The sequence below is a fragment of the Simochromis diagramma genome, unplaced genomic scaffold (assembly GCF_900408965.1).
Source record: "Simochromis diagramma unplaced genomic scaffold, fSimDia1.1 OVJJ01000656.1, whole genome shotgun sequence".
Taxonomy (NCBI): Eukaryota; Metazoa; Chordata; class Actinopteri; order Cichliformes; family Cichlidae; genus Simochromis; species Simochromis diagramma.
The window spans coordinates 470,352-484,114 of record NW_024387038.1 but is presented as its reverse complement, the minus strand read 5'-3'; the positions used below and the strand labels follow the sequence as shown (position 1 = coordinate 484,114).

At 37.6% G+C, this 13,763-nt stretch overlaps 2 protein-coding genes across 2 annotated transcripts; both read right to left on the bottom strand.

Moving 5' to 3' along the window:
* Positions 1-3,171: 3,171 nt before the first annotated feature.
* LOC120740923 (transmembrane protein 272-like) lies at positions 3,172-6,321 on the bottom strand. The gene is made up of 5 exons (XM_040043463.1): positions 6,254-6,321; positions 5,878-6,003; positions 5,728-5,778; positions 5,102-5,257; positions 3,172-4,387 (listed from the first exon to the last, which is right to left on the bottom strand). The coding sequence occupies exons 2-5, from the start codon at positions 5,933-5,935 to the stop codon at positions 4,185-4,187; spliced, it is 468 nt and encodes a 155-aa protein (XP_039899397.1). The 5' UTR covers positions 5,936-6,003; positions 6,254-6,321; the 3' UTR covers positions 3,172-4,184.
* A 3,663-nt stretch (positions 6,322-9,984) lies between these two features.
* On the bottom strand, positions 9,985-12,745 carry LOC120740917 (transmembrane protein 272-like). The gene is made up of 5 exons (XM_040043454.1): positions 12,434-12,745; positions 12,126-12,195; positions 11,981-12,031; positions 11,687-11,845; positions 9,985-10,844 (listed from the first exon to the last, which is right to left on the bottom strand). Exons 2-5 carry the CDS (start codon positions 12,172-12,174, stop codon positions 10,546-10,548), a joined length of 558 nt encoding a protein of 185 aa, XP_039899388.1. The 5' UTR covers positions 12,175-12,195; positions 12,434-12,745; the 3' UTR covers positions 9,985-10,545.
* Between the last annotated feature and the right edge of the window lie 1,018 nt (positions 12,746-13,763).

Sequence of the window (13,763 nt, the reverse complement as noted above, 5' to 3'; positions counted from 1 at the left end):
AGTTGCAGACCTACCTGTTTGTGTGTCTGTCTGGACTTCTTTAAGGATAGAGAACATGGCCACATGTAACATGGGCATGTGAGCACGTTTCAACTTCCTTTTACAGCGTCTTTCACTTTAGCGCTTGCTCTCAATCTTCCCTTTTTAATAATGTTATTTGATTGAAAAGTACAGTGATTTACTGGAATAATTATGGGGTTTTTTTGTACTTATGGGTATGTTAGCAACTTTACATAAAAACTAAAAGGTTAAATAATAACAAGAATGTTTTATGTTTTATTTTTCATTTGTTAGTTTTTTGTGTAAGAAATATGAAGCTTGGTACAGTATTTTCAGACAATATCTCTGAGTTTTCTTGTAGCATTACTCAAAGAGTTCAGGGTTTGGATTTCCAAACAGCTCTTTGGTGGAAAAAAAAAAGATAACTACTCACTGACAACCTCAGACAGTTTCTCAGTAACACATTCTCCATTTTCACTTCCCACTGTGACTTGTTTCATCTGTTTTCTCCCTTTGTTAATTTGTTTTTAATTAATTGTTCAGTGTGAAACACACCATGACAAATTATTCCTGCAGAGGTTGATCAGGATTAGTGGATATGGTGTAATCATCCCATGGAGGCCACAAGCCAAGGTCCTCCTGTTGCCCATTTATCAGTCCCACATAAGTGGGGAGGGTTGCATCAGGAAGGGAAGTGGTTGTAAAATCTTGGCCAAATCAAACATAATAAAAAATGAGATTTCCGTGCTGGATCTGTTGGAGCCTAAGTTTGTTGGTCAAAGGCCAAGAAATAGGAGGGGGAAAGGTGTGGTCAGAGGCAAGGAAGGAGAAGGTGATGAGTTAAGAACCTTCTGTGACGCTGTCCAGCTCTCCTAGACTAACTGCTGGTCTCCTTGAATCTCCTCTATGTTCCTGACACTGTAGTAGGAGATAGCAAACCTTTTGGCAATTGCTTGTACTAATGTGCCAACCTGGAGGAGTTTGACTACCTGTGCAACCTTTGTAGGGTCCACATAGGTATCGCCTCATGCTACCAGTAGTGATACTGACCCTAGCCAAATGAAAAACTAGTAAAAACATTCAGAAAATATAAGAATGGAAAAATGTCAGTGGCCTCCACCTGTAACACCCTTCCTGTTTTGGAAGTCGCTAGTTCACATGTGGTTAATGTCATTAACTCAAAGCATCTGAAACTGACTGACAATCGCCTCTGTTACTTAAATGATCAGATTAGTAGTTTTATTGACTTCATGCTATGCTCTTCCTTTATTTTTTAGAAGTATATTTTGATTAAGAGTGCTTAGTTTGAAGTCGACCAGTGTTAGCAGCAGCGTTGGTCAAGTTACTTGAAAAAAGTAATCAGTAACTAATTACTGATTACTTCCCCAAAAAAGTAATCCTGTTACTTTAATGATTACTTGTTTTCAAAAGTAATAAGTTACTTAGTTAACATGATTTACAACTTGAATAGGTGATAAAGCGATAGATCTTTCAGCCCAATTCTACTTTCTGCATAATCCATCATACAAAATGTAATCAAATGGAAAAGTCTCTTTTTAAAACTTGTTTTATTAGTTTTAATCTTTTAACTTTATGCATCAAGCAAACATTTAATTATATGCAACATTCTCTGACTGAAAGAAATTAGTTTAACATTTACACCTATTTTCTGCACATTCCAGCACATAAAATAAAATATTTTTTTGTGTGTGTTTACACTCAGTCTTTCAAATAGATGCCAGTAAAACACAGCAGAAAGTAAATAAAATCAAAGACTCAGCGGTCCTGTTGCTCTATTTTCACCTGTAAAGCAGGAGTAGGGTAGCCGGAGGTTTACCCTGGTGCAGGTGTGCCGCAGCGGTGTGGAAGAATCCGCGAGTTTCTCTGTCAATTTCCATGGTATGGAAATACGTGGTAGCACACTCGGTGCTTGCGTGGAAGTTAAGGGTTTATTTCGCTGTAAAAAGAAGTTTTCTTCCCATGAAGTGAACAGCGGACACTAATGTTTTTGTCACTTTTTACAGAATCAAACTCAAAGTAAGGTCAGTACTTCCACGCTTTAAACGCTGCACGCTCATACTCTCTCCTGCACTCGATATATTATCCATTGTTGATCTGCACACAGCTGTTGTCACGAACATCGCACTCGCTTACGTCTCTGTCTTGAGACACTCACAAAAGAATCACAGTGTTAGTAACGCAGTAACACAGCGTGCTTACAGGAAAGTAACGGTAATCTAATTACCTTTTTTGCAATAGTAATCCCTTACTTTCAAGTAATAGTAATCATTACTTGAAAAAAGTAATTGGATTACAGTAACGCATTACTTGTAACACGTAACTTGTAACGCGTAACTGTCCATCTCTGGTTAGCAGTGTTACGAAATAACAAGTAGAGGACGTCTAAACTCACTCACTTTCTCATCGAGCCCTGCTTCCTTTTTGAGAAGCCAGTGGTTTGAGGATGAGGATCCTTCCCCAACGCCACATCTTCTCCTTTTCGCTGGTCCCCAGTTCCTCTGTCTCAGCCACTGGCCTCCAGATTTCCTCCATCTGCGTCGCTAAGGCCCCAGCAAGCTTGCTTCACCACCAGACCTGGACACTCAGTTCAGTCTTGCCCCATAGACAGGCAAACTCTTGTTTTCTGTGGTTGTCTTGTCTTTGATACTTATTCTGTAAACTTCTGTGGGGTCTCTTGGTATCAGCTCTGATTCGGTAGATACTTTGCAAACAGTCTGTGGGGGTTTTCAGTCATCCCAGATCATGGTAGTCTGAGAAGCTTGGAAAGAAACTTTCTTTAAGTCTCACCAAACTTAAAGAAGTCCAGTCACTTTCTTTAAAAGCTCCTTGGACATTTCAAACAGGCCGGATAAAATAGGATAAAATGACTTTTTTGAAGTTAAGAGCACTTCCCCTTACTTGGTCTAAACCACTAAGTCTTCCCTGTCTGAGGTTTTTTCACTGGTTTTGGAGCAGCATGAGATTTGTCTGCTTTTCCAAAATACTTTCCCTGTTTTCACTTTCCATATTGACACATTTTCTGGTTCATTATAAAAAAAATATTATGCCAATTTATGAAATTGACAAAGAATAAAGAAGATACAACAGGGTACTAAACTATAAAATAAAAAATAGGACGATTAAATGAAAGAACAGCTTTTTTTGTTTTTTGTTTTAATTTATTTTTCAGATAAAAAAATGAATAGTTTGGATATTCCTAAATTAAGAAGCTCACACATGGATTTCATTAAGCTATGATTTATATCACACAACATTTTTGTTTACGTTCAGAAAACCTCAAACCTCTCAACAACAAAATGCTGGCACTGTTTTTGCAATAATCCTCTGCACACAATAAAAAGATTGTCTAAGAAGTCCAACTTAAAAAACACTTTCACGTTTAATGGACATTTTGACTGAATGCTTCTTGCTTTGTCTGCATGACTTCATCAAATCAATATTCTCCATATGTTCTCTTCTAGTTTCTGACAGTCCAGCCTGACACTCTTATTCCTTTGGGAAACTCCAGGAGCTCTAAGTTTGTAACAACTTAACCAATAGTGGTAAAACACAGCAAACACCAAGCCTGACAAACAATAAAAATATTATTTGAGTAGATTAATGAAATCATTTGAGAAGATTAAATGTAAAACATTAATTGCTAAACCTCATTGTGATATTTCTCTGAAAGATCAATAGATTAAACACATGTTGCTGTAATATGTTTGCTAAAAGTACATAAGACATAAGGGTGAGTGAATACTTTTGCCAACATGCTGTACATGAGACACACACGAAAAACACTCACTACAGTTTTTCTCAATCACTTCGGCACAAAGGAAAGTCATTCTCACACCACTTTATGTACTGTTCAGTTTTATAACACAGAGTCACTAAAACAAATAAAACATTTTTCAAATATGTCAAAACATGAAGAGTCAGTCAATCACTTCAACTCTGTGATGAATGAATAAAAACCGTGTTGAAGCAATTATATTAGGCATTAGGATATCAATGAAATGTATTACAAATTTGAGAAGTGCATTAAGAGTAGTGAAAATAACATTTCTGGTTTGATTTTGCACCAAAATGATCAGTAAAAATCATAATACCACCAAACATGCTGATTGTGACCCGCTGTGTGTGCCTATGTTTTCATGTCAGCCATCTTTATTCTTTTCTTTTTATCTCCGCAGCAGAGCCTCATTATCATCAGCCTGTTTTTCCTTACAGCAGCAACAAATGTAAATGACTGCAGCAAACAGCACGTAGGTCAGGATGGTGCTCCAAAATGCAAACAGGTAGAGCGTTTTGTTGCAGTACGAATCAGTTTTTGTTGTGTTCTTGTTGTAGTTTGGTTCATAAATGGAGAAGATCGCCACATTACCTGTAGAAATAAAGTAAAAGAAAAGTAGTAATGTAGTAATGTCTGGTTAGACTAAAAAACAGTGAAATAATGCTTTCATTTTTAAACTGAAAAAGTTTTATTGTCATAACTTCGGTCACAAAAATCATTTTAGTCAGTAAATCAGAACATAAACTAATTTCCAAATGAGATGTTTTAGCTCAGGACCAAGTCTTTATAGATTCTGTATCTGTTTAAAGTTACATGAAAAAATGTTTAAGCATTGAGAAAAGCTAATTTTCTGTGATAATTCTGGACAATTTTTATTTTCAAACCAATATGTGTGATTCTCAGATCCAAGTTGTTCCTCCCTCCACAAAATTCCTTTGCATTTAGATACTTTGCTTTGAAAAAAACCTATAAAACTCATTTGCAGCTCCATATTTTTAGTAACTATATAATCCTGGCCTTAGCAAATAAAGGTTTGAATAGTAGGTGGGTGGAGCCTGAGATGATCATATTAAGGATACCCCCTCTCAGTGACATCATACAGAGCCTAGAGTTGAAAAAGCATGAGCTTCCGGCTCACAGATATCACTTTCACATAAACTGACCTCAATTTTTGAAACTTTGTCCACATTTAATATCATGCACAAGTTGTAATATATTTGTGAACTGTAATACTTATAATCATAATTTTTCTCATGTATTTCTTTCTTATGTTGTCCAAAACCGAGTATTGCTATTAATGCTTACCAGCAATGAACCAGGCAAAGAAGAAAATGCTGGTTAACAAGAAACAGATCTTGTTGCACACCCCTATTGTTCCAAGTATCCCAACGACAATCATGGGTCCACATAGATAAGTGGGGATGAAGGGTTCCCTTGGACAGTCATGCTCGTACAACCCACCTGTGGGGCACAAGGACAAAGTATGACCAGAACTGAGTACACTGCCTGATAGACTGATTATTTGTTACACTGCTCTGTTTTTTCTCAATATTTTTTTGGTCTACTTTACACTGAGCACATCTATCGCTATACCCAATGAGATCCCAACAAACAAAATGTGAAGCAGTCTGTGTGTTTGTGTGACAGCTCGGGACATGCTAGATGCTTATATTTTATATAACTAATAAGCTTTACATTCATGCTGTAATGGACAAAGACAAGTTCTCCATTATCATCACTACATAAATGCAATAATAATAAATGGACGTTTGTTCATATGGTTTTACGTTCATGTATGTTTGCTATTTCTTATGTCTTATTTTCCCTATTTTATGATTTCTATTGAAATAATGTGGGACACACTGTCTACAAACAATCAATGCAACATTGAAAGATGAATTCATTCTGATTGAGCTGCTTCTTTCACTTACCAACTGTCATTTGAGCCACGCCTAAGATGAAAAACATCCCCAAGATGCACGCTGAAGGAAGACGAACAAAGCAGATGTTCACTCTCAAATGATCCCGTTCACCAGCTGCAGACACTTTATATGTAAAAAGTCTGCACAGCGGTGTCTTACCTGCTGCTTTTGTTTGACGTCCACAGACACAGTTTTGAGGTTCATCAGTCTCTGGCATTATGAGTAGATATAAAATTCACAGGCACAGACACAAAGTGAGCAGATGCTTTGGTTGAATTTATTTGTCTGGTAAATGAAAAGACAAATCACAAAAAAAGGTTCATTACTCTATGAAAGAGAAATGCTAACCACCCATGTAGTCTTGCATGATGACTGAAGCATCTGAACAAAGATGTTTAAAAGCAAATTTAACAATCCAGGTCACAAAAAAATACACAAAACACTTAAACCTGTGGTAAAAACAATGAAACTAAATGTGACTGTGTGAGAGATCACATTTAGATAGTATATTCTGCCCTATGAGACAAATTCTCACCTGTTTTTGTTTTCACAATGACTTCCTTTCTTGAAGGGAGAGAAAAAAGCTTTTGCTGAAGAACATGCATATAGTGAGTGATATATATATATATACATGGTGGGCATGTGGTCAAACAGCGCTTGTTTCAACTTCCTTTTTGAGTGTTTATTTCCGTTTAATGCTCAGTTGCTTTATGTTCCTTTTTTCATTACGGTGATATGTATTCAGACTTTTCTGGATTGCAACAGTTGAGTGAGTACAAAATCTGCCCATCTAAATTTAATCACACACATTAAAACGGTGGAAGATTTGGGAACGATTTGCTTGATTTGTTCTCTGTGTTTTAGTTATTTGTTTGGCTTATTTTTAATGAATACTGATGAAAATGACACACCGCTAAAAGCATAAAAGCATGTGTCACGATTGCCTTATTGCAATTCTCACAGCAGAAAAGTCATAATAAGCACTCTTAATGGTGTTCCCAAACCAGTATTGCATTTCCACACCTACATGAGTCTTTCTCATTGTTTTTATACACACTTTTACTGTAACTATGCTTCACTAAAGATATTTATTACCAGAGGTGGGACCAAGTCATTGTTTTGCAAGTCTCAAGTAAGTCTCAAGTCTTTATCCTCAAGTCTCAAGTCAAGTCTCAAGTCTTTATCCTCAAGTCTCAAGTCAAGTCTCAAGTCTTTATCCTCAAGTCTCAAGTCAAGTCTCAAGTAATGTCAGGCAAGTCAGAGTCGAGTCTCAAGTCACTGGTGTAAAAGTCCAAGTAAAGTCACAAGTCTGAAATTTTGAATTTCAAGTCCTTTCGAGTCTTTAAAAACCCCCCGAAAAAAAGCATGTTGCAGTTATATGCTAAATGTAAATATTAGACCATGTAATTTTTAAATCTGTGTTTTTCTCAACACATGACAAAATAGTGAACTTAGAAAATATACACAAATTGTGAAATTGCACCTCTTTAAAATGCAGCTCAATTAAACCTAGCTCCAAGAATAATTTTCACCGACAGTTCTGAGATAAGCTGCATGTTATTCTTGGATGCGGTTGTAGGACCGGCTTTAAAATCGCATGACAAAAATATCATACATATTAAAAAAAACTGCATCACCAACGTAGCCTGGACAACATTTGCTAGTTAGATGAAGTCAGCTATCTCATCGTAGCATATTTATATGCATATTTATAATTATACGCTTCTTGGAGTGAGCGCACACACTCATGAAGTTTAGTAACTTCCGGTCACTGCAACAAGCCCAGGTACAGTTTACCGACGGATGGGTACAGGACCTTGAAATGCACCGTGTAGAAAGTAAAGACCATCGTACGTATCATAAGTTTACCAGTCTCACAAATCGTCGTCATAAATACACATTCGTTAACCGTTTATTAATAGGACCTTTGAGCTCAATGGTAATTAATTAGCAGTGGAAATAATTTCTGGTAGCATCACAGAAATGTAGCAGTGACAATAATACTGTATGCTGTAATCGCACTGGGCAATTAGTGATACAAAACAACTGTTTTATCCTGTGAATAAAAGTATATGTTTTTGTCAATGTACCATAATAACAGAAGCGAAACGCAATATTGTGTCAGGACAATTCACTATTTATGCACAATAAACACAATAAATAAAGGAGCATAGCGCGACAATTTCTGTTCAGCGTCAGACTTGCTTGTAACCTATATCACCAATTATGTTAAGAAAAATGACGCATTAACTACAACAGCAGACTGACCTTTGTGGAAATGCTTGGAGCAGACTAACCTGTGAGCTGGAGTGTTCTGGGACGTTATATTTGGTCTTTGAATGGCTGCAATCCAGTCGCCTCTTTGTTACTTCGGAAACATGGCTCGAACAATTTCTCTTCAACGACGTAATCCGATAACAACCGATCTCTTTACCCGTCGGCTTCCCGTGGCTGTCATGCGACCGGCTATTGCAGTTAATAATACAACAGCTTCTTGACATTTTTGTGTTTCTTTTTATCACTGTATAACTGATTTCAATTGAAAGCCTGCGTGCGCTAGTACCGCTTGCCACGAGTTCCCAGAATCCTTTGCGGTTCTACCCGTGAATGACGTCACATTTTCAATCTCTATATAATATGCATGTTAAATTTTATATTTGGGGTAAAATATCAAGTCTTTTCAAGTAAACCGGTTCAAGTCCAATTCAAGTCCCAAGTCATTGGTGTAAAAGTCCAAGTCAAGTCACAAGTCTTAGAACATTTTTTCAAGTCAAGTCTAAAGTCATAAAATTAATGACTCGAGTCTGACTCGAGTCCAAGTCATGTGACTCGAGTCCACACCTCTGTTTATTACTGTATTGATGCACTTCTCAGCTTATTATCCCAGCAGGGTATCTGATCACTGGCGCAGGGAGGCTGTGATAGCCTGGATCTTGTTCTTCCAGTTCAGCTGACTCCTCAGGACTTGCCTGACCCTCTGCAGGTACTTGGTGGTTGCAGTGTTCCTAGCATGGTTCATGGTTCCCATTAGACCATGGGACTCCCAGGGACTTGTAGCTGTCATTGATGTCTGCAATTTCGCCTTCTGGTAGTTCGATTCCCTCATTTCTGACTCTCTTCTCTCTCTTCGTTACCATCCGACCAGTCTGAATGACATTCCGGTGTCACAGCGGATGTTTCGTTCAATCCTGTCATACAGCTTGATGTCATGCATGCAGAGGGGGCGACTGATGATTGCTCTGTAGTTGGCATTCGTAACCAGTTTTGTTCTATTCTCATAACGTCATCTGGCAATGGTTTATTCTCCTGAGAGAGAGATTGCTCCTTTTTTATGATGAAGTCTTTCATATTCTCATTGCTTCTCCACATACTTCACTACTAAAGATATTTGCTTACTGTGTTAATAGATTTCTCAGTTAAATGCTTTGAAATGCAGCGGAAATCTGATTCGATTATTTGAATTACTGCAATGAGCAGTAGAGCAGGCGTACCTAATAAAGTGGATGCTGAATGTATGTAGTGTGACTTTACCTAACAGTACAGTGGTTGGCGCTGTGTTCTCGGATTGTTTATTTTTTCTTCGTTTTTTTTTTTTGTGCATATAGTTTAATTTGACTTTTTTGCTTTTCTTCATTTTATTAATTTTGTAAAGTTTTAAAAAAAATCCTTCACATTTAAATTTTGTTTCTGAAAAATTATTTACTTCCCCTGTAAGAAAAACTGACAAAACCAAAGAGCAAACCAACCAACAGCATCTGCTTTCAGTTTCACGAGTCAGTTCTTATTTCCTTGCTAATGTTTCCAGACTGATAGTAAAAAGGTGAAGTGTGCGGGTGTGAAAAGCTGGCACAGCATGTTACATGCCACAACAGATAGTTTCTATAAGCTCCCATCAAACTATATACAGAAACACTATTTTACACACGTTTATTCAGCTTTTACACAGTCTTAGATAGTTATTCTTTAAATTTTTGTGGTGTTTCTTGGTATCATCTCTGAACAAACGGGTACATTTCAAACAGGCCAAACTTTAAGGATAAAATGACTGTTCTGAATTTTGAATATTTTTGAGGTTAAGGGCACTTCTCACTCATTTTTGCCATTCTGAATTCCACAGTCTTTTTAAATTGTTTAAAAATGTATTGAGCCATTTCCTTCGGTTTTTCTGGGGGGAAAAATCACACCGATGACCTGTATGATCTATATGCATCAAATATGAAATATGAAAACTGAAGAAGATACAATAAGGCTAATAAAACAACAGCATGTTATTCTTATTTTCTTTTATTTACAAGTAAATAAAACACAACTAACACATGAATTTCACTAACATACATAAAAATTACATCATATACACTTTTAAAAGGAAAGAGGGTTAAATAAAAAGATGAGACATAAATCATTAATTGTAATTTTACATGGTAACTGCAAAAGTTTCACGTTGCCGTATTAACCAAGATAAAATACTGGGCGATAAGCTCCAAATGTACATAAAACACAGATAACAATAATGATTAATCAATAATATTGATCAATTGTATGCTTATCTTTTCTGATTAATCTTATAGTTGGATCAGGTGACCCTTATCTTCCCTTAGTTATGCTGCAATAAGCCAAGGATGCTTGTGGGATTCCCGAGATTAAGTTAAAAAGGGAGTTTTTCCTTCCCACTCTCGCCAAGTGTTTGATCATAGGGGGTCGTGTCTTGTTGGGGTTTCTTTTTAGTATTGTGGGGTCTTTATGATACAGAGCACTTTAAGCTGTTTTTACTATTGTTGTGAATTGGCTGTATATAGTAATTGAATTATGATTTCGATTCAGTCATGTTTAGGTTGCTCTTGAAATTGAGACCTCATGTCTCAATGAGATTTGCCTTTGAAAAAAGTAAACTATAAACATTGCATTATTTTGGTTATCCCCAAGCAGCGTTTGAGTCTCATTATCATCACTTTCTATCAGAAAATAAACAGCTAAAGAATACGAGCAAAAAAGAACAGCTAACAGGACGAAGGCCAGGTTGGTGGTCCAAAATGCAAACAGGTAGAGCGTCTTGTCGCAGTAATGATCGGGGTCTTTAGTGTTCTTGTTGTAGTCAGGTTGGTAAACGGAGTAGATGCGAATGGTACCTGGAGAAATATAAGGGAATCAGTTAAGAAAGCTTGATCATGATTGGCTACCGTCATGGTCTGTGTGCAGGAGGCAGGAAAAGAAGACACAAATGCGCACACACAGGGTACGACAAGACGACGAGCAGGGAAAGACGCAGACACTAAATACAAGTGGTGAACAAGACCAAGAGGAAACAGCTGGGAGACGTGGCTGACATGTCTTTTTTGAGGTGGGCGAAACAGGACATTACGCACCCCGACGGGAGACTGTCAAAATAAAACAGGAAGCAGAGAAGCAGATTTGACACAGCGACGTGGACACGACAGGTTTAGGGAGGCACAAAAACAGACCATGGAGCACAGAGACAAGAGTGACAAGGAAGAAACGGAACAGAGGGAGCATGAAATCAATTATTCAATTATTTATTTCTATTTAGTTTCAAAGCTCTTCTTCTTAAAAGCTGCACCAGTGAATTTAGGGCACTTGAAAGCAGCAGAAAACAACACATCACAGTTTGTGAATTGTGGTTCTTCTTTTGTATCATTGCAGCCTGAAGCCTGACCTTCAGTCATAGTAATCTCATGAAGATTATTTGCATCTACAATAACTTTATTATTTAAAACTGTGATCATGTAAAAGGAAATAAGGGTGATGGAAACTTCTTACACTTCAAGCAAGCACAAAGCAGCAATAGGGATATTTGTCCACTTGTTCATTTCACCAATAATCACCAATAATTTTACTCTTGTGAAAAATCTCTGGGTTTTCGTGTTGTTATTTTTTTTTTATGCTATGCAGACTGTGTGTAATATTTCTCAGTACTGCACTGTTAAGAAACTGTGTAATTTATAACGCTTACCCATGATGAACCACATAAAGACAATGGCGATGGATGCAGACCAAAGGATGATACTACACCACCTCTTAGACCACAACCAGAACACGGCTATGAATCCATAACCAGACAGATAGACGGGGATGAAGGGGTCGATTCGACAATCATTAATGTGCACCAACCCTGCAAACCACAAGTATGAAAATAAAGACGGTCAAATGGTTATTACATCATTTTGGTTATTTCATTTTTTAAACATTGTTTTCATAAAATATATTTAAATGAAAGCGATCTGAATATGGAGCGTCTCTCACTTACCAGTGATCGCCTGAAGAAAAAACATGATATGGTAAACCAGCAAGGTGCAAGCTGAAGGAAGGCAGACACAAAGTGATTTCAGTCACAAATGACTCCAAGCTGCAGCCGCAGACGTGTGCAAAAACATTTTAAATCATTCTCTCACCTATTGTTTGACGTATCCAAGTGAAATAAGGTCTTTCACTCTCTGGCATTATGACTAATTATAAATGGACCTACAAAGACACAAACAAGGCTGTGAGACATGCTCAAGCTGTCTATATGTCCGGTAAAAGAAACGATATGTCTAGAATAAGTATGACAAATTACAAACAGTTATTCGTTAGTCTGTGAAAATGAAATGATACTGAACATACAGCATGTCGAAAATCTGAATAACAAATGGATATAAATGTATATCAAATAGTTATCAAATAAACCTTAAATGTATTAAGTGATTGGATTAAGGCCTACCTGTTTGCACGACTGACAGGTCTTTGTCTTTGAAGAGAACGGTTTCATGAGAACTTGGCAATATATAGTGCAGTCAGATTGAAAGTGTTGCTGTCTACACTTCCTTTTACAGTGACTTTCACTTTAATACTTGTCCTTCACCCATGTTCCTTAAAGAACAACACCCCAAACTGTTTTTGGTGTTGTTGGCTCTGTGCAGCAAATGTCAAACAGTTCAAAATTCCAGGATAATTCCTCCTACTTTAGGTACATTTTCATTTTATCGTGAGTATGAATGAAAACTGCACGAAATCTGTCTTTTTTTTCTGAATTACAGTTACTGTTTTTGAAACAGTAAAGATACACAGCAAAGATACACAGATACCATGACAGAGACTAAGGCAAAGTTCGGAGTCATTGTGATAGTGTGCGTCAGCATCCGCATCACTGGGAACACAAGACTGAAACCAGTGGCAATCGCTACAACGCTCGCCCAGACAGAGGTGGAGTTTGGATGGTAATACCTGCCTGCAGTCCTGACCTCAAACACACTGAACACTTGGATCAGCTTTGGTGTGCTGTTTGTGCCAGAGCGACTAACACAACCACACTGGCTGACTTACAAAGATGGAGACGCCAACAGTAGAAACAGTAGGTTTGTATACCAAACTCTACTTTTTAGGATACCAACCGTCTGTACTAATAAATCAGCTGGTGTCAAACTTTGGTACCAGAACACGTCTGGATTAGAGGAAGAACAAGAGTGTCAGAGGAGCGAGCAGCGATCTTCGGATGTGTTGAAGACCAACAAACAAAGATGGCAAGACAACGGTGGTGAGCTGCAAGTTGTCTCATGCGTGTTTAAACTTTTCATAACTTGACAACGCTCTCAGAAATAACCATGGCAACACATAAAACCTGATAAAGCACCCGGTCAATCAGAAAATATATCTAAAACCTGAAGAGTGTACAGTAGTTGAGCCTGAAATCCAAATTCACTGACAGAGCTGCAGCTAGCATCAGCAATGGAGGATGATGATGAAACACGAGACATCAGCAGCTTCATCTTCTTCAGGTCATCAGGCACTAACTGAGCATTTTTACACTGGGTGCACTCAGATTTGTTATTGGCATGTTACAGTAAATAAACTTCATGTGACATGGCCCATCTGTTGAGAAGTTTTTATTAATTTCTGATTCCACTGCTGCTACTGAGAGGAGGACAACAGGAAGTGTCAGTAAACACGTGCACCATCTCATGGATTACTGACTATCTGACAGACTGGACACAGTGTGTGAGGCTGGGCAGAGCGGTCGCTGATTTGGTGATGTGCAGTAAGAGCCGTGACCC

Coding starts and splice junctions, on each gene's coding strand:
- LOC120740923 (XM_040043463.1), bottom strand. CDS start 5,935: ATGCCAGAGACTGATGAACCTCAAAACTGTGTCTGTGGACGTCAAACA. Junction 5,779..5,877: donor ACGTCAAACAAAAGCAGCAG/GTAAGACACCGC, acceptor GTCTTCCTTCAG/CGTGCATCTTGGGGATGTTT. Junction 5,258..5,727: donor CGTGGCTCAAATGACAGTTG/GTAAGTGAAAGA, acceptor TGTGCCCCACAG/GTGGGTTGTACGAGCATGAC.
- LOC120740917 (XM_040043454.1), bottom strand. CDS start 12,174: ATGCCAGAGAGTGAAAGACCTTATTTCACTTGGATACGTCAAACAATA. Junction 12,032..12,125: donor TTGGATACGTCAAACAATAG/GTGAGAGAATGA, acceptor GCCTTCCTTCAG/CTTGCACCTTGCTGGTTTAC. Junction 11,846..11,980: donor TTTTCTTCAGGCGATCACTG/GTAAGTGAGAGA, acceptor TGTGGTTTGCAG/GGTTGGTGCACATTAATGAT.